Here is a 20,660-nt window from a genome sequence, read left to right on the forward strand (position 1 = left end):
GTTTATGTTCCTCTGTAGGAGAACAGGACGTCATAATGGAATGATTTTTTTCCGCGTTCTAGCCAGTTATCAGCCATTTAACATCTGTGATGTTCTTTTTCTGCTTCAGTCCTGACTGAGTTTCAGTTAAGAGAGTGTGTTTGTGGATGAAATGAGGTTTCTTCAGGACCATGGTGCAACACGTAACAGTACACAAGACTACATACAGTGCAGATACTCATGTGAGACGAGTGCAAAACAATAAACACAGGACAGTAAACACACAGGATAGTAAACACACAGGACAGTAAACACAGGACAATAAACACAGGACAGTAAACACACAGGATAGTAAACACACAGGACAGTAAACACACAGGACAGTAAACACAGGACAATAAACACAGGACAGTAAACACACAGGACAGTAAACACACAGGACAGTAAACACACAGGACAATAAATACACAGGACAGTAAACACACAGGACAGTAAACACACAGGACAATAAACACAGGACAATAAATACACAGGACAGTAAACACACAGGACAGTAAACACACAGGACAGTAAACATACAGGACAGTAAACACACAGTACAATAAACACAGAGGACAGTAAACACAGGACAGTAAACACACAGGACAGTAAACACAGAGGACAGTAAACACAGGACAATAAACACACAGGACAGTAAACACAGGACAATAAATACACAGGACAGTAAACACAGGACAGTAAACACACAGGACAGTAAACACACAGGACAGTAAACATACAGGACAGTAAACACACAGGACAGTAAACACACAGGACAGTAAACACACAGGACAATAAACACAGAGGACAATAAACACAGGACAGTAAACACACAGGACAGTAAACACACAGGACAGTAAACACACAGGACAATAAACACAGAGGACAGTAAACACACAGGACAATAAACACAGAGGACAGTAAACACAGGACAGTAAACACACAGGACAGTAAACACACAGGACAGTAAACACAGGACAATAAACACACAGGACAATAAACACACAGGACAGTAAACACACAGGACAGTAAACACACAGGACAATAAACACAGAGGACAGTAAACACAGGACAGTAAACACACAGGACAGTAAACACACAGGACAATAAATACACAGGACAGTAAACACACAGGACAGTAAACACAGAGGACAGTAAACACAGGACAATAAATACACAGGACAGTAAACACACAGGACAGTAAACACAGGACAGTAAACACACAGGACAATAAACACAGGACAATAAACACACAGGACAGTAAACACACAGGACAGTAAACACAGGACAATAAATACACAGGACAGTAAACACACAGGACAGTAAACACACAGGACAGTAAACACACAGGACAGTAAACACAGGACAGTAAACACACAGGACAGTAAACACACAGGACAGTAAACACAGGACAATAAATACACAGGACAGTAAACACACAGGACAGTAAACACAGGACAGTAAACACACAGGACAATAAACACACAGGACAGTAAACACACAGGACAGTAAACACACAGGACAATAAATACACAGGACAGTAAACACACAGGACAGTAAACACAGGACAGTAAACACACAGGACAGTAAACACAGGACAGTAAACACACAGGACAATAAACACACAGGACAGTAAACACAGGACAATAAATACACAGGACAGTAAACACACAGGACAGTAAACACAGGACAGTAAACACACAGGACAGTAAACACACAGGACAGTAAACACACAGGACAATAAACACAGAGGACAATAAACACAGGACAGTAAACACACAGGACAGTAAACACACAGGACAGTAAACACACAGGACAATAAACACAGAGGACAGTAAACACACAGGACAATAAACACAGAGGACAGTAAACACAGGACAGTAAACACACAGGACAGTAAACACACAGGACAGTAAACACAGGACAATAAACACACAGGACAGTAAACACACAGGACAATAAACACAGAGGACAGTAAACACACAGGACAATAAACACACAGGACAGTAAACACAGGACAATAAATACACAGGACAGTAAACACACAGGACAATAAACACACAGGACAGTAAACACAGGACAATAAATACACAGGACAGTAAACACACAGGACAGTAAACACAGGACAGTAAACACACAGGACAGTAAACACACAGGACAGTAAACACACAGGACAATAAACACAGAGGACAATAAACACAGGACAGTAAACACACAGGACAGTAAACACACAGGACAGTAAACACACAGGACAATAAACACAGAGGACAGTAAACACAGGACAGTAAACACAGGACAGTAAACACACAGGACAGTAAACACACAGGACAGTAAACACACAGGACAATAAACACAGAGGACAGTAAACACACAGGACAATAAACACAGAGGACAGTAAACACAGGACAGTAAACACAGGACAATAAACACACAGGACAGTAAACACACAGGACAGTAAACACACAGGACAATAAACACAGAGGACAGTAAACACAGGACAGTAAACACACAGGACAGTAAACACACAGGACAGTAAACACACAGGACAGTAAACACAGGACAATAAATACACAGGACAGTAAACACAGGACAATAAATACACAGGACAGTAAACACACAGGACAGTAAACACACAGGACAGTAAACACAGGACAGTAAACACACAGGACAGTAAACACACAGGGTGGTGAAAGATTCTGTGGTCCGGATTGAGGTTGGAAGTTCATTCCACCACTGAGGAACAGTTAGTTTGAAGGTTCTGGAAAAGTAATCTGCTGGAAAACTGGGCTTTGCTTTTTTAGGTACATCTTTGACCATAGCCTCCTGTTTTGGAAAAATGTTATGGTGAATGCATGTGTTAAAGATCTCACATAACACAGGTGCCAGTTCTTCATGACAGGGCTTTAAGACCCAAGGATTAATGCAGTCAGGCAAGGCAAGTTTATTTATATAGCACATTTCATACACAAAGGTAATTCACAGTGCTTTACATAAAAATGATAAAGAAAATACAAGGTATTAAAAAATATGAGAACAAGAAATAAAAATGAGAAAAATGCATTAAAATGAGCAGGAGATAAGTTATAGAGCTGAGATCAGTAGATGATGTAGATCAGTAGATGATGTAGATCAGTAGATGATGTAGATCAGGGGTCTCAGACTCGCGGCCCGGGGGCCAATTGCGGCCCGCCGAACGATATTTTGTGGCCCCCTACTTGAAATCAAAGCTTGTTGTTAGTGCGGCCCACCCCCACTAACTTTTTCTCACATGCACCTGCGTGAGTCATTGCCCTGGGCGTTTTATATTTTTTAACACTTGTGGGCTACCATAGCTCAGGCTCGTGACAACAACACGAATTATCAACGTTGGTCACTTGAAACGTGTTTTGGGAGTGTTACCCAGTGCAAATACGTTGTTTTTTTTGTCACCCAGTCATGTCTTTTTCAAAACCTGCCGTGAAGAGAAAGGTTGGCGATGAGCGCAGACAATTTCAGGAGACGTTGGAAACGGAATATTTTTTTGTAGCGCACAGGGGCATTCCGACGTGTCTAATACGCACAGATAAAGTTGCGGTGCACAAGGAGTATAACATCAGACGTCATTACTCAACTAGACATGCTGAGGAGTATGCAAAATACCAGGGAGATGAGAGAGAGGACCGGGTCGCCAAACTTAAAACATGTCTACTGAGGCAACCAGATTTTTTCAAGAAAGCAAGCAAAGAGTGTGATGCAGCAGTCGAAGCTAGCTACGTGGTGAGTGAGATGATTGCTAAGGCAGGAAAACCATTCAAAGACGGCGAGTTCATCAAACAGTGCATGTTACAGGCTGCAAGTATAGTCTGTCTGGAAAAGAAAGGTCAGTTTAGCAACATCAGCCTTTCAGCCAACACAGTGGCAGAGCGCATTTCTGACCTGTCGGATAACATTTACGATCAACTGCGTGAGAAAGCTAAACATTTCCATTCATACTCAGTCGCTCTTGATGAGAGCACAGACGTCACTGACACTGCGCAGCTCGCAATATATGTCCGTGGTGTTGATGACAATTTTGAAGTGATGGAGGATTTGCTCACAATAATTCCAATGCATGGCCAGACCACCGGTCAGGAGATATTCCACCAGCTGTGTGATGCCATTGTGGATGCCGGCTTACTATGGAAGAGTTTTGCTGGAATAACAACCGACGGAGCGCCATCAATGACAGGGAGGAGAAATAGACTGGTGGCACTTGTTCAAAGAAAACTGGAAGAGTTTGGGTGTGGAAGAGGCCATTGCTTTGCACTGCATTATTCATCAGCAGGCCCTTTGCAGCAAATGCCTTAAGTTTGACAATGTGATGTCTGACGTTGTGAAATGCATCAACCATATCAGATCCAGGGGCTTAAAGCACCGGCAGTTCCGCACCTTTTTGGAGGAAATTGAGTCAGCATATGAGGATGTGCTCTACTTCACCGAGGTATGTTGGCTTAGCAGGGGGGATGTCTTGAAGAGGTTTTTTGAGTTGAGAGCAGAAGTGAAAGCCTTCATGGATAAGGATGGGATGGCTGTTCCTGTACTAAGTGATCCCAAATGGCTAATGGACTTAGCTTTTCTTGTTGGCATCACACAGGAGCTGAATGTACTGAACAAGAAGTTACAAGCCCAGGGCCAGCTTGTCAGTGTTGCATATGACAGTGTCAGAGCATTCTCCACAAAACTTGTGTTATGGAAAGCCCAGCTTTCTCAGACAAACCTCTGCCATTTCCCAGCATGCAAGGCGCTCATGGATTCAGGCACACCATTCAGTGGTGAGAAGTATGCTGATACCATTCTAAAGCTACAGGAAGAATTTGATCACAGGTTTGCAGACTTCAAGACACACAGAGCCACGTTTCAAATTTTTGCTGACCCCTTCTCCTTCGATGTGGAAGATGCGCCCCCTGTGGTTCAGTTGGAGCTAATTGACCTGCAGTGCAGTTCTGAACTCAAAGCCAAGTTCAGGGAGGTGAGTGGAAAAACAGACAAGCTTGGACAATTTATGAGAGAATTGCCCCCCACGTTCCCTGAGCTTTCCAAGATGTTCAAGCGAATCAAGTGCCTTTTTTGGAGCACCTATCTGTGCGAAAAGCTCTTCTCCACTGTGAACTTTAATAAATCAAAGTTCAGGTCCAGACTTACAGATGAGCATCTTCGAGCCATACTGAGGGTCTCAGTTGCTTCCTCCCTCAAGCCAAATGTGGCTCAGCTGTGTAAGAGGAAGCGCTGCCAAGTCTCTGGCAGCAAGGAGTAGGAGGAAGTAAGAGAAACCTATGTTCTGAAGAACCGTTCATGTTCTGTATGTTCTGAATATTTATTACTAAAGATTAAGAAGATTGAATCGGTTGTACTGTTTTTGGAATACTTTAAATCCTTTTTTGTGGAATACTTGATGCGGCCCAGCCTCACCCATACTCTACCTCCAGCGGCCCCCAGGTAAATTGAGTTTGAGATCCCTGATGTAGATGATGTAGATCAGTAGATGATGTAGATCAGTAGATGATGATGTAGATCTGTAGATGATGTAGATCAGTAGATGATGTAGATCAGAAGATGATTTAGATCAGTAGATGATGTAGATGATGTAGATCAGTAGATGATGTAGATCTGTAGATGATGTAGATCAGAAGATGATGTAGATCAGTAGATGATGTAGATCAGTAGATGATGTAGATCAGTAGATGATTTAGATCAGTAGATGATTTAGATCAGTAGATGATGTAGATCTGAAGATGATGTAGATCAGTAGATGATGTAGATGATGTAGTACAGTAGATGATGTAGATCAGTAGATCATGTAGATCAGTAGATGATTTAGATCAGTAGATGATGTAGATCTGTAGATGATGTAGATCAGTAGATGATGTAGATGATGTAGTACAGTAGATGATGTAGATCAGTAGATGATTTAGATCAGTAGATGATGTAGATCTGTAGATGATGTAGATCTGTAGATGATGTAGATCAGTAGATGATGTAGATGATGTAGTACAGTAGATGATGTAGATCAGTAGATGATTTAGATCAGTAGATGATGTAGATCTGTAGATGATGTAGATCAGTAGATGATGTAGATCTGTAGATGATGTAGATGATGTAGATCAGTAGATCAGTAGATGATGTAGATCAGTAGATGATGTAGATGATGTAGATCTGTAGATGATGTAGATCAGTAGATGATGTAGATCTGTAGATGATGTAGATGATGTAAATCTGTAGATGATGTAGATCAGTAGATGATGTAGATCAGTAGATGATGTAGATGATGTAGATCTGTAGATGATGTAGATCAGTAGATGATGTAGATCTGTAGATGATGTAGATCAGAAGATGATGTAGATCAGTAGATGATGTAGATCAGTAGATGATGTAGATGATGTAGATCAGTAGATGATGTAGATGATGTAGATCAGTAGATGATGTAGATGATGTAGATCTGTAGATGATGTAGATCTGTAGATGATGTAGATCAGTAGATGATTTAGATCTGTAGATGATGTAGATCTGTAGATGATGTAGATGATGTAGATCTGTAGATGATGTAGATCTGTAGATGATGTAGATGATGTAGATCTGTAGATGATGTAGATCTGTAGATGATGTAGATGATGTAGATCTGTAGACGATGTAGATCTGTAGATGATGTAGATGATGTAGATCTGTAGATGATGTAGATCAGTAGATGATGTAGATGATGTAGATCAGTAGATGATGTAGATCAGTAGATGATGTAGATCTGTAGATGATGTAGATGATGTAGATCTGTAGATGATGTAGATCTGTAGATGATGTAGATGATGTAGACGATGTAGATCTGTAGACGATGTAGATCTGTAGACGATGTAGATCAGTAGATGATGTAGATCTGTAGATGATGTAGATGATGTAGATCAGTAGATGATGTAGATCTGTAGATGATGTAGATCAGTAGATGATGTAGATCTGTAGATGATGTAGATCAGTAGATGATGTAGATCTGTAGATGATGTAGATGATGTAGATCTGTAGATGATGTAGATCTGTAGATGATGTAGATCAGTAGATGATGTAGATCTGTAGATGATGTAGATGATGTAGACGATGTAGATCTGTAGACGATGTAGATCTGTAGATGATGTAGATCAGTAGATGATGTAGATCTGTAGATGATGTAGATGATGTAGATCAGTAGATGATGTAGATCTGTAGATGATGTAGATCTGTAGATGATGTAGATCAGTAGATGATGTAGATCAGTAGATGATGTAGATCTGTAGATGATGTAGATCAGTAGATGATGTAGATGATGTAGATGATGTAGATCAGTAGATGATTTAGATCAGTAGATGATGTAGATCAGTAGATGATGTAGATCTGTAGATGATGTAGATGATGTAGATCAGTAGATGATGTGGATCAGTAGATGATGTAGATCAGTAGATGATGTAGATCTGTAGATGATGTAGATCTGTAGATGATGTAGATCAGTAGATGATTTAGATCTGTAGATGATGTAGATGATGTAGATCAGTAGATGATTTAGATCAGTAGATGATGTAGATGATGTAGATCAGTAGATGATGTAGATCAGTAGATGATGTAGATCTGTAGATGATGTAGATCAGTAGATGATGTAGATCTGTAGATGATGTAGATGATGTAGATCAGTAGATGATGTGGATCAGTAGATGATGTAGATCAGTAGATGATGTAGATCAGTAGATGATGTAGATCTGTAGATGATGTAGATCTGTAGATGATGTAGATCAGTAGATGATTTAGATCTGTAGATGATGTAGATGATGTAGATCAGTAGATGATTTAGATCAGTAGATGATGTAGATGATGTAGATCAGTAGATGATGTAGATCAGTAGATGATGTAGATGATGTAGATCTGTAGATGATGTAGATCAGTAGATGATGTAGATCTGTAGATGATGTAGATGATGTAGATCAGTAGATGATGTAGATCAGTAGATGATGTAGATCTGTAGATGATGTAGATCAGTAGATGATTTAGATCTGTAGATGATGTAGATGATGTAGATCAGTAGATGATTTAGATCAGTAGATGATGTAGATGATGTAGATCAGTAGATGATGTAGATCAGTAGATGATGTAGATCTGTAGATGATGTAGATCAGTAGATGATTTAGATCAGTAGATGATGTAGATGATGTAGATCAGTAGATGATGTAGATCAGTAGATGATGTAGATGATGTAGACAATGTAGATCTGTAAACGATGTAGATCATTAGATGATGTAGATCAGTAGATGATTTAGATCAGTAGATGATGTAGATGATGTAGATCTGTAGATGATGTAGATCAGTAGATGATGTAGATCTGTAGATGATGTAGATGATGTAAATCTGTAGATGATGTAGATCAGTAGATGATGTAGATCAGTAGATGATGTAGATGATGTAGATCTGTAGATGATGTAGATCAGTAGATGATGTAGATCTGTAGATGATGTAGATCAGAAGATGATGTAGATCAGTAGATGATGTAGATCAGTAGATGATGTAGATGATGTAGATCAGTAGATGATGTAGATGATGTAGATCAGTAGATGATGTAGATGATGTAGATCTGTAGATGATGTAGATCTGTAGATGATGTAGATCAGTAGATGATTTAGATCTGTAGATGATGTAGATCTGTAGATGATGTAGATGATGTAGATCAGTAGATGATGTAGATCAGTAGATGATGTAGATCTGTAGATGATGTAGATCTGTAGATGATGTAGATGATGTAGATCTGTAGATGATGTAGATCTGTAGATGATGTAGATGATGTAGATCTGTAGACGATGTAGATCTGTAGATGATGTAGATGATGTAGATCTGTAGATGATGTAGATCAGTAGATGATGTAGATGATGTAGATCAGTAGATGATGTAGATCAGTAGATGATGTAGATCTGTAGATGATGTAGATGATGTAGATCTGTAGATGATGTAGATCTGTAGATGATGTAGATGATGTAGACGATGTAGATCTGTAGACGATGTAGATCTGTAGACGATGTAGATCAGTAGATGATGTAGATCTGTAGATGATGTAGATGATGTAGATCAGTAGATGATGTAGATCTGTAGATGATGTAGATCAGTAGATGATGTAGATCTGTAGATGATGTAGATCAGTAGATGATGTAGATCTGTAGATGATGTAGATGATGTAGATCTGTAGATGATGTAGATCTGTAGATGATGTAGATCAGTAGATGATGTAGACGATGTAGATCTGTAGACGATGTAGATCTGTAGATGATGTAGATCAGTAGATGATGTAGATCTGTAGATGATGTAGATGATGTAGATCAGTAGATGATGTAGATCTGTAGATGATGTAGATCAGTAGATGATGTAGATCTGTAGATGATGTAGATCAGTAGATGATGTAGATCAGTAGATGATGTAGATCTGTAGATGATGTAGATCAGTAGATGATGTAGATGATGTAGATGATGTAGATGATGTAGATCAGTAGATGATTTAGATCAGTAGATGATGTAGATCAGTAGATGATGTAGATCTGTAGATGATGTAGATGATGTAGATCAGTAGATGATGTGGATCAGTAGATGATGTAGATCAGTAGATGATGTAGATCTGTAGATGATGTAGATCTGTAGATGATGTAGATCAGTAGATGATTTAGATCTGTAGATGATGTAGATGATGTAGATCAGTAGATGATTTAGATCAGTAGATGATGTAGATGATGTAGATCAGTAGATGATGTAGATCAGTAGATGATGTAGATCTGTAGATGATGTAGATCAGTAGATGATGTAGATCTGTAGATGATGTAGATGATGTAGATCAGTAGATGATGTGGATCAGTAGATGATGTAGATCAGTAGATGATGTAGATCTGTAGATGATGTAGATCTGTAGATGATGTAGATCAGTAGATGATTTAGATCTGTAGATGATGTAGATGATGTAGATGATGTAGATCAGTAGATGATTTAGATCAGTAGATGATGTAGATGATGTAGATCAGTAGATGATGTAGATCAGTAGATGATGTAGATGATGTAGATCTGTAGATGATGTAGATCAGTAGATGATGTAGATCTGTAGATGATGTAGATGATGTAGATCAGTAGATGATGTAGATCAGTAGATGATGTAGATCTGTAAATGATGTAGATCTGTAGATGATGTAGATCAGTAGATGATTTAGATCTGTAGATGATGTAGATGATGTAGATCAGTAGATGATTTAGATCAGTAGATGATGTAGATGATGTAGATCAGTAGATGATGTAGATCAGTAGATGATGTAGATCTGTAGATGATGTAGATCAGTAGATGATTTAGATCAGTAGATGATGTAGATGATGTAGATCAGTAGATGATGTAGATCAGTAGATGATGTAGATGATGTAGACAATGTAGATCTGTAAACGATGTAGATCATTAGATGATGTAGATCAGTAGATGATTTAGATCAGTAGATGATGTAGATGATGTAGATCAGTAGATGATGTAGATCAGTAGATGATGTAGATGATGTAGACAATGTAGATCTGTAAACGATGTAGATCATTAGACGATGTAGGTCAGTAGACGATGTAGATGATGTAGACGATGTAGATCTGTAGATGATGTAGATCAGTAGATGATGTAGATCAGTAGATGATGTAGATCTGTAGATGATGTAGATGATGTAGATCCGTAGATGATGTAGATCAGTAGATGATGTAGATGATGTAGATCAGTAGATGATGTAGATCTGTAAACGATGATGTAGATGATGTAGATCAGTAGATGATGTAGATCTGTAAACGATGTAGATCATTAGACGATGTAGGTCAGTAGACGATGTAGATGATGTAGACGATGTAGATCTGTAGATGATGTAGATCAGTAGATGATGTAGATCAGTAGATGATGTAGATCAGTAGATGATGTAGATTATGTAGATCAGTAGATCTGTAGATGATGTAGATCAGTAGATCTGTAGATGATGTAGATCAGTAGATGATGTAGATCTGTAGATGATGTAGATCAGTAGATGATGTAGATCTGTAGATGATGTAGATCAGTAGATGATGTAGATCAGTAGATGATGTAGATGATGTAGATCAGTAGATGATGTAGATCTGTAGATGATGTAGATCTGTAGATGATGTAGATCAGTAGATGATTTAGATCAGTAGATCAGTAGATGATGTAGATCAGTAGATGATGTAGATCAGTAGATGATGTAGATCTGTAGACGATGTAGATCATTAGACGATGTAGGTCAGTAGACGATGTAGATGATGTAGACGATGTAGATCTGTAGAAGATGTAGATCAATAGATGATCTAGATCAGTAGATGATGTGGATCTATAGATGATGTAGATGATGTAGATCAGTAGATGATGTAGATCAGTAGATGATGATGTAGATCTGTAGATGATGTAGATCAGTAGATGATGTAGATCTGTAGATGATGTAGATCAGTAGATGATGTAGATCTGTAGATCAGTAGATGATGTGGATCAGTAGATGATGTAGATGATGTAGATCAGTAGATGATGCAGATCAGTAGATGATGTAGATCAGTAGATGATGTAGATCTGTAGATCAGTAGATGATGTAGATCAGTAGATGATGTGGATCTGTAGATGATGTAGACGATGTAGATCAGTAGATGATGTAGATCAGTAGATGATTTAGATAAGTAGATGATGTAGATCAGTAGATGATGTAGACGATGTAGATCTGTAGATGATGTAGATCTGTAGATGATGTAGATCAGTAGATGATGATCAGTAGATGATGTAGATGATGTAGATCAGTAGATGGTGTAGATGATGTAGATCAGTATATGATGTAGATCAGTATATGATGTAGATCAGTATATGATGTAGATCTGTAGATGATGTAGATCAGTAGATGATGTAGATCTGTAGACGATGTAGATCTGTAGATGGTGTAGATCAGTAGATGATGTAGATCAGTAGATGATGTAGATCTGTAGATGATGTAGATGATGTAGATCTGTAGATGATGTAGATCTGTAGATGATGTAGATCAGTAGATGATGTAGATCTGTAGATGATGTAGATGATGTAGATCAGTAGATGATGTAGATCAGTAGATGATGTAGATGATGTAGATCAGTAGATGATGTGGATCTGTAGATGATGTAGATCAGTAGATGATTTAGATCAGTAGATGATGTAGCTCTGTAGATGGTGTAGATGATGTAGTACAGTAGATGATGTAGATGATGTAGATGTTGTAGATCTGTAGATGATGTAGATCAGTAGATGATTTAGATCTGTAGATCAGTAGATGATGTAGATCAGTAGATGATGTAGATCTGTAGATGATGTAGATGATGTAGATCAGTAGATGATGTAGATGATGTAGATCTGTAGATGATGTAGATCAGTAGATGATGTAGATGATGTAGATCAGTAGATGATGTAGATCAGAAGATGATGTAGATCAGTAGATGATGTAGATCTGTAGATGATGTAGATCAGTAGATGATGTAGATCTGTAGATGATGTAGATCAGTAGATGATGTAGATCTGTAGATGATGTAGATGATGTAGATCAGTAGATGATGTAGATCAGTAGATGATGTAGATGATGTAGATCAGTAGATGATGTGGATCTGTAGATGATGTAGATCAGTAGATGATTTAGATCAGTAGATGATGTAGCTCTGTAGATGGTGTAGATGATGTAGTACAGTAGATGATGTAGATGATGTAGATGATGTAGATGTTGTAGATCTGTAGATGATGTAGATCAGTAGATGATTTAGATCTGTAGATCAGTAGATGATGTAGATCAGTAGATGATGTAGATCAGTAGATGATGTAGATGATGTAGATCAGTAGATGATGTGGATCTGTAGATGATGTAGATCAGTAGATGATTTAGATCAGTAGATGATGTAGCTCTGTAGATGGTGTAGATGATGTAGTACAGTAGATGATGTAGATGATGTAGATGTTGTAGATCTGTAGATGATGTAGATCAGTAGATGATTTAGATCTGTAGATCAGTAGATGATGTAGATCAGTAGATGATGTAGATCAGTAGATGATGTAGATGATGTAGATCAGTAGATGATGTAGATGATGTAGATCAGTAGATGATGTAGATCAGAAGATGATGTAGATCAGTAGATGATGTAGATCAGTAGATGATGTAGATCAGTAGATGATGTAGATGATGTAGATCCGTAGATGATGTAGATCAGTAGATGATGTAGATGATGTAGATCTGTAGACAATGTAGATCTGTAAACGATGTAGATCATTAGACGATGTAGGTCAGTAGACGATGTAGATGATGTAGACGATGTAGATCTGTAGATGATGTAGATCAGTAGATGATGTAGATGATGTAGATCAGTAGATCTTTAGATGATGTAGATCAGTAGATCTGTAGATGATGTAGATCAGTAGATCTGTAGATGATGTAGATCAGTAGATGATGTAGATCTGTAGATGATGTAGATGATGTAGATCAGTAGATGATGTAGATCTGTAGATGATGTAGATCAGTAGATGATGTAGATCTGTAGATGATGTAGATCAGTAGATGATGTAGCTCAGTAGATCTATAGATGATGTAGATGATGTAGATCAGTAGATGATGTAGATCTGTAGATGATGTAGATCTGTAGATGATGTAGATCATTAGACGATGTAGGTCAGTAGACGATGTAGATGATGTAGATGATGTAGATCAGTAGATGATGTAGATCAGTAGATGATGTAGATCTGTAGACGATGTAGATCATTAGACGATGTAGGTCAGTAGACGATGTAGATGATGTAGATGATGTAGATCTGTAGAAGATGTAGATCAATAGATGATGTAGATCAGTAGATGATGTGGATCTATAGATGATGTAGATGATGTAGATCAGTAGATGATGTAGATCAGTAGATCAGTAGATGATGTAGATCAGTAGATGATGTAGATGATGTAGATCAGTAGATGATGATCAGTAGATGATGTAGACGATGTAGATCTGTAGATGATGTAGATCAGTAGATGATGATCAGTAGATGATGTAGATGATGTAGATCAGTAGATGATGTAGATGATGTAGATCAGTATATGATGTAGATCAGTATATGATGTAGATCTGTAGATGATGTAGATCAGTAGATGATGTAGATCTGTAGACGATGTAGATTTGTAGATGGTGTAGATCAGTAGATGATGTAGATCTGTAGATGATGTAGATGATGTAGATCTGTAGATGATGTAGATCAGTAGATGATGTAGATCTGTAGATGATGTAGATCAGTAGATGATGTAGATGATGTAGATCAGTAGATGATGTAGATCAGTAGATGATGTAGATCTGTAGATGATGTAGATCAGTAGATGATGTAGATGATGTAGATCAGTAGATGATGTAGATCAGTAGATGATGTAGATGATGTAGATCAGTAGATGATGTAGATCAGTAGATGATGTAGATCTGTAGATGTAGATCAGTAGATGATGTAGATGATGTAGATCTGTAGATGTAGATCAGTAGATGATGTAGATCAGTAGATGATGTAGATGATGTAGATCAGAAGATGATGTAGATCAGTAGATGATGTAGATCAGTAGATGATGTAGATCAGTAGATGATTTAGATCTGTAGATGATGTAGATCTGTAGATGATGTAGATGATGTAGATCAGTAGATGATGTAGATCTGTAGATGATGTAGATCAGTAGATGATGTAGATCTGTAGATGATGTAGATCAGTAGATGATGTAGATCAGTAGATGATGTAGATCAGTAGATGATATAGATCAATAGAGTGCAGCACAGTGTTCAGTCAGTAAATGCGAGGCTAAATTGATGTGTTTTCAGTCTGGTTTTAAGTGTGCAGGTCATCCAAGGCTTGTCATTATTAGAAACAGAAACTTTCTTTAAGGTCAGGACCTGCAGCCTTCGCTGCATTCATTTTGCAGAGTCTCGCCTTAACTTGCCCAATACTCAGGGGAGGTATTCTTCCATTTGACAGCTTATGTATAACATCTTCCTCAGAGGGAGAAGTGTGGATCACTTGATCCCACACGGAAGCAAAATGTTTAGACAAGGTGTCACACTCGTCTTGCAAAATGTTATAATCCCGAGACACCACATCTCTCCTGTCTCCTTCCGTCCCCGTTAATGCCTCACAGATTGAAGCCACTGTTTTGGCTTAGTGCAGCGCAGTTCTTCCACCTCGCTGTTCTAGTATTGATTTTAGATTCCTTTAACAGGTTTTATTGCAACATGCATGCTGTCTTTCTTTTCACTATATGTACACTATACCATATGCGACGGCATTTCAGTCATAAACATCACCAGTTACAAGCAGTATCTTGAAACCACAACGGCATTGCTGCACCATTCGTTGTTTATGTAAACACACAGACCACCGCCCGAGTTTTACTGGACAGTCCTGCTATCGTGATGTGCGGTTAACCCGGCTAGCTGAATGGCTGCGTCCGGAATTCTGACGTTGAACCATGTTTCCATAAAAATGAAAACACAGCAGTCCCTGATTTCACGCTGGGTAGTTAGCTGTAGTCTGAGTAAATCCAGTTCATTGTCTGGAGAGGGAACATTGGAGAGGAGAATGGATGGTCGAGCCAGATGGCTAGGGTTAGCCTTTAGCCTAGCACGGATGCCGTCTCGCTTTCCATGCTTTTGCTGTCTTGCAAACCGTTTCCGGCTCCCTCTCTTCCAGCCAACGACATCAGGCGATACCACAGTCCCAGGGCCTGGTTCGCATAGCAGCCCGAGTTTGCGTAGCTCTTCCTGCAGTCCATCAATCATTAATCCTGAACTTTGTTCTCCAGTGTTCTGCAGAATTTGGCGATGGTAGACATGTACACTAGTGCTTTTGATGTACATCTGTTTAAAATTTATCCAAATTGGTGCAGGCTACATGTAACATGCACCATATTAGTGGACCCGAAGTGACCGCTGCGTGCCTCCGCGCCACTATCTCAACACTCTCAACAGTAATTCTGAGGGTTCTCCTCACTGCTGTGTTCATGTGTGTCATTACTCGGTATAGACTGCGTTTGTGTTTAAATATGTTTAATATAAAATGACCTTGACTGTCTGATGACACTATAGTTTTATTTGAACACAGTATCCTGAGAATACTGAGTAGTACACTTCTTGCTCCAAATCAATGGTTTTAAAATTATCTGCACTAAGAAGTTAATATTTTAATCCTCTCCTGGAGAGAGTAACAGGATCATGCAATGTTTAACCGGGTTCTGGACAGGTGTCAAGGATTTTCAACACTCCTCCATGCACAACAATTTATCTATTGTAACCTCCTGGATGTATAGATCATTAGAAAACTTTAAATATTCACTTAAAACGAATAAAACTCACTTTGATACATTTGATGTTATTGTAACCACTGCCAATCGTAGGTCTGTACTGCTCCTCGTCGTACGGTCTCTACTGCTCCTCGTCGTACGGTCTGTACTGCTCCTCGTCGTACGGTCTCTACTGCTCCGGATCGTATTGTCTTTACTGCTCCAGATTGTACGGTCTGTACTGCTGCAGTAGTTTCTAGTTCTTTCTTGGTGTGCTATTTGTTTGGTGAACTCTTTAGGAACACGTTAACTTGGCAGTGATAAAGGTAACTTGTTCTGACAGTGAATGTACTCGTGTATGGAGTTTGTGTCAGTAACATCATTCGACTGCACCCAAGAGGTGAATAATAAGTGATCTGACCTAAAGAGTGTCCTCAGATGCTACTATTAAGCATGTGCAGGCCTAGACCTCGACAGAACTCCTCACGATTCCTAGTTACAATAGCCTCTTTGTTGACTCTTGGTTTTGTTGTAGGAGCCAGTAGCGTGTGTTAAATGTCCTTTTTCTCTCTCTGTGTACATCAAATAACCGCTCCACAGATGATGCAGTCACAGTTCATCTGGCCCTCTCACAGTTAGAAAACAAAGATTCATATGTTAGAATACGTTCACTGACTTCAGCTCAGCATTCAATACACTCATCCCACAGACTCTAATTGCAAAACTGTCTGCACTTGCACTGAGCACACCAATGTGCAGTCGGATACTTGACTTCCTGAGTAACACACCACAGGTTGTGAAAATCAACACGCAGACCTCCGAACCAATCACTCTGAGCACCGGTGCACCACAGGTTTGTGTTCTGAGTCCACTATTATACACCCTGCTGACTCATAACTGCATTGCAAAACACCAAAGCATAGCATCAGGAAGTTTGCAGATGATACCACAGTTGTGAGGTTCGTCAGCAACAATGACGCTAAGAAGTATTCAGGCCAGAACCTCCAGGCTCAGGAGCAGTTTCTTCCCGAAGGACATGAGAACAGCCACGTCTAACTGTGAACACACAGCTCATATGTTCTCTGTTCATGTGACTTGTTCAATTTATCTGATTCTGTTTACCTTATTGTATTATTGTCCATATTCACTGTTGTCTTTTAGTCCTCGTCAGTGTCCATGCACTGCATGTTGCAGGGTAATCTCCTGAAGGAACTGTGTTCATGCCGTGTGCTAAAAATGACGATAAAGCTGGCTTTGATCAGTTTGTCACTCACACTCTAAAGTTTCCTGTGTATTATTATTTTTGTTTATTTTCTAATAGATTTAATAATCCTTTATGATGGACCTTTTGCCCAGATTATCGAAAATAGTAACTAAGTTTGTCCAGAATTTTCATGTTTCTTTCTCCCATACTGATTGTGTAAAAGAAAGTCTGATGTTTATCTCGTCTGACCACAAAAACTTGACATTGACTGTAGCTGCAGTGAAGTTCAGGAGCTGTGTCATGGGCTGCGACGCTGTCTGTGCTGTGTGTGTGTGTAGTGTGTGTGTGTGAGTGTGTGTGTGTAGTGTGTGTGTGTGTGTCGTGGGCTGCGTTGCTGCAATGTTTTTTACATGATTTTTAATTTAAATGTTCTTCAGGGATTATTTTTAATTTATCTCTCAGAATCTGTGACTGAATCTCATATCAAACACTTACTACACACTTTTCATCCAGCATGTGTGTGTGTGTGTGTGTGTGTGTGTGTGTGTGTGTGTGTGTAGTTGCAGGAGCAGATGAACGTGTCTCTGGATGTGGCTCGAGCTTTGGCTGATGATGTCGACTGTCACGTGTTTCCCTTCAGAGAGTTTGGAAAAGGCAGAATTAAAAAGCTGAAAATCAGCCCAGATGCTTTTATACAGATATCATTGCAGCTGGCATATTATAGGGTAATAAAACACACACACACACACACACACACACACACACACACACACACACACACACACAGGCCATCTTTCTCCACCTTATTTTTTAAATGTGGAAGTAAGTAATAGCTCATATTTGCAATTTCACACTTGCTTATGAATGAACTAAAGCAATAAAAGTGAATTATTGCTGTTGTTGTTATTATTATTATTATTATTATTATTATAAATGATGAATATTTTTATTTTAAGGAGATGCGTGTGAGGGAGGACATGAACACTGACTCAGGTTTCTTTATTAACTGCAGTAACTCTTTCCTGTGTGCATTTCTAAGTATTTTTGCACTTTAACTCCAGTAGAAAACCTCAGCAGTTTGATGTTTATCTCGTCTGACCACAAACACACAGTGCTGACTGTAGCTTCAGTGAGGTTCAGGAGCTGTGTGTTGTGGGCTGCGTCTCAGGAAACCTTTCTGAAACTCAGATCTTTGGGGTCTTTCCCATGATCTTGATTTGAAATGTTCTTCAGGGACATCATTCACTTTTATTTTATTTTCTCTCAGAATCTGTGACTGAATCTCAGATCTTGACACTTTCTACACAAATACTATACACACAACTGTGTGTGTGTGCACGCGCGCGTGTGTGTGTGTGTGTGTGCGTGCGTGCGTGCGTGTGTGTGCATGCGTGCATGTGTGTGTGCGTGCGTGCGCGCAGGAAACTCTATTCTCACACACACCTACACACATATTGCTTTTGTGGGTAGCTGACATTTTCTAAATGCGTAAGGATTTAGTTTAAGGTTTATTTATATAATGGAAAGTAAGCGCGCACACACACACACACACACACACACACACACACAAACACACACACACACATCTGCCTGTCTCTGCTGAATGTAGTACACACGGGAAGAATAAACACTCACACTGTTCCTCACACTCTCTGTTAAACAATTCTACTGACTAATATTGTTCCTCGCTGATTAATTTTATTCATCTTAATTTAAGGCTGTGTGTCGACTCACTTTCTTTATTTTTTTACGTTCTTTAATTAAAGCCAATAAAATAAAGTGACTGGTTTTCACTGAGTGTTCTGGATGGAGCTTCGAGTCTCTGAGCGAGTGAACCAGCACGAGGACGAGTTTCTGATTGAGACTCGAGATGAAGCTCTTGTAGAAGTGGCGCTGGATAAAGGCTAAACTCTGTAAACATGTAATAAACACAAACAGTTTAAACTCTTTAATCTCTAAGCAGTTTAAAGTGGCGGCTGTGGATCAGGTGGTAGAGCGGATTGTCCACTAATCGTAGGGTCAGTGGTTTAATTCCCGGCCCACATGACTCCACATGCCGAAGTGATTAAATGAAATTGATCATGTCGAGGTTTACATGAGTTACTCTTCTTATGTGTAAACGTAAACACACTCAGGAGCACGAGCAGGACATCAACGTTTGTTGTTTTCCAAGTTTACAGGATTTTCAGGAAAGCCACATTTCTCTTGTGTAAACACTCGTACAAACGATTCAGCCAGAAATGTGCTCGTGTCCAGTTTAATTAATGAGGCCCAGAGGTAGTGTGTGCGTTCGAGAGCATGAGGACTGCCAGCTGATCTCACACTCTATTAATCATGCTGTTTCAACCCCTTTATCATTGCTCAAATGTGTGTGTGTGTGTGTGTGTGCGCACAGGACCAAGGAGGTTTCTGCCTGACGTATGAGGCTTCAATGACACGTTTATTCAGAGAAGGCCGCACTGAGACCGTTCGCTCCTGTTCCAATGAGAGCTGTGCATTTGTTCTGGCTCTGGAGGCCGGAGAGGTAACACACGCCACGCGAACACACGCCACGCGAACACACGCCACGCGAACACACGCCACGCGAACACACTCCACCAGTAGCTGTTAATATTCAGTAGGTTTACATCCTCCTGTTACTGAACTGTTTATTTCCATGCTATTGATCTGACATTTAATAAACACATTCTCATTTAGACTTATTACCTCCATAGATTCTGTATGATTCAGTGATAGTGAGTTATTTTCAGTGATGGTGAGTTATTTTCAGTGATGGTGAGTTATTTTCAGTGATGGTGAGTTATTTTGAGGTTAAATGATGAATAATTTCTCGCTGGTGATGCGCTTGTGTTCGTTAGAGGCGGGAACAGTGCGTCTCTCTGCTGCGTAAAGCTGCTGAAAATCATCAGAATCTCTACAAATTGGCCATGACGGGTTCCGGCATTGACAGACATCTCTTCTGCCTCTATGTGGTCTCCAAATACCTCGGGGTCGAGTCTCCGTTTCTCAATAAGGTGAATGTTTGCCTTTAAATCTGGCATTGTTCACTCTGAAATCCTGCCTTATCTCTTTCCTGCTTTATTTCCTTCCTGCAGTTCCACAGCTTCCTTTTCCTTCATCTTTAAC

At 39.3% G+C, this 20,660-nt stretch overlaps 1 protein-coding gene across 3 annotated transcripts in view; it reads left to right on the forward strand.

Moving 5' to 3' along the window:
• cpt1a2b (carnitine palmitoyltransferase 1A2b) overlaps nt 1-20,660 on the forward strand; it is a 55,252-nt gene that overhangs the window by 30,527 nt on the left and 4,065 nt on the right. For all 3 annotated transcript variants that reach the window (XM_053676895.1, XM_053676889.1, XM_053676906.1), the window contains 3 exons: nt 18,095-18,259; nt 19,930-20,058; nt 20,393-20,548. In XM_053676895.1, the coding sequence (XP_053532870.1) occupies nt 18,095-18,259; nt 19,930-20,058; nt 20,393-20,548 (450 nt within the window). The remainder of the gene's footprint in view (nt 1-18,094; nt 18,260-19,929; nt 20,059-20,392; nt 20,549-20,660) is intronic.

Source organism: Ictalurus punctatus, chromosome 2, assembly GCF_001660625.3.
Source record: "Ictalurus punctatus breed USDA103 chromosome 2, Coco_2.0, whole genome shotgun sequence".
Classification (NCBI taxonomy): domain Eukaryota; kingdom Metazoa; phylum Chordata; class Actinopteri; order Siluriformes; family Ictaluridae; genus Ictalurus; species Ictalurus punctatus.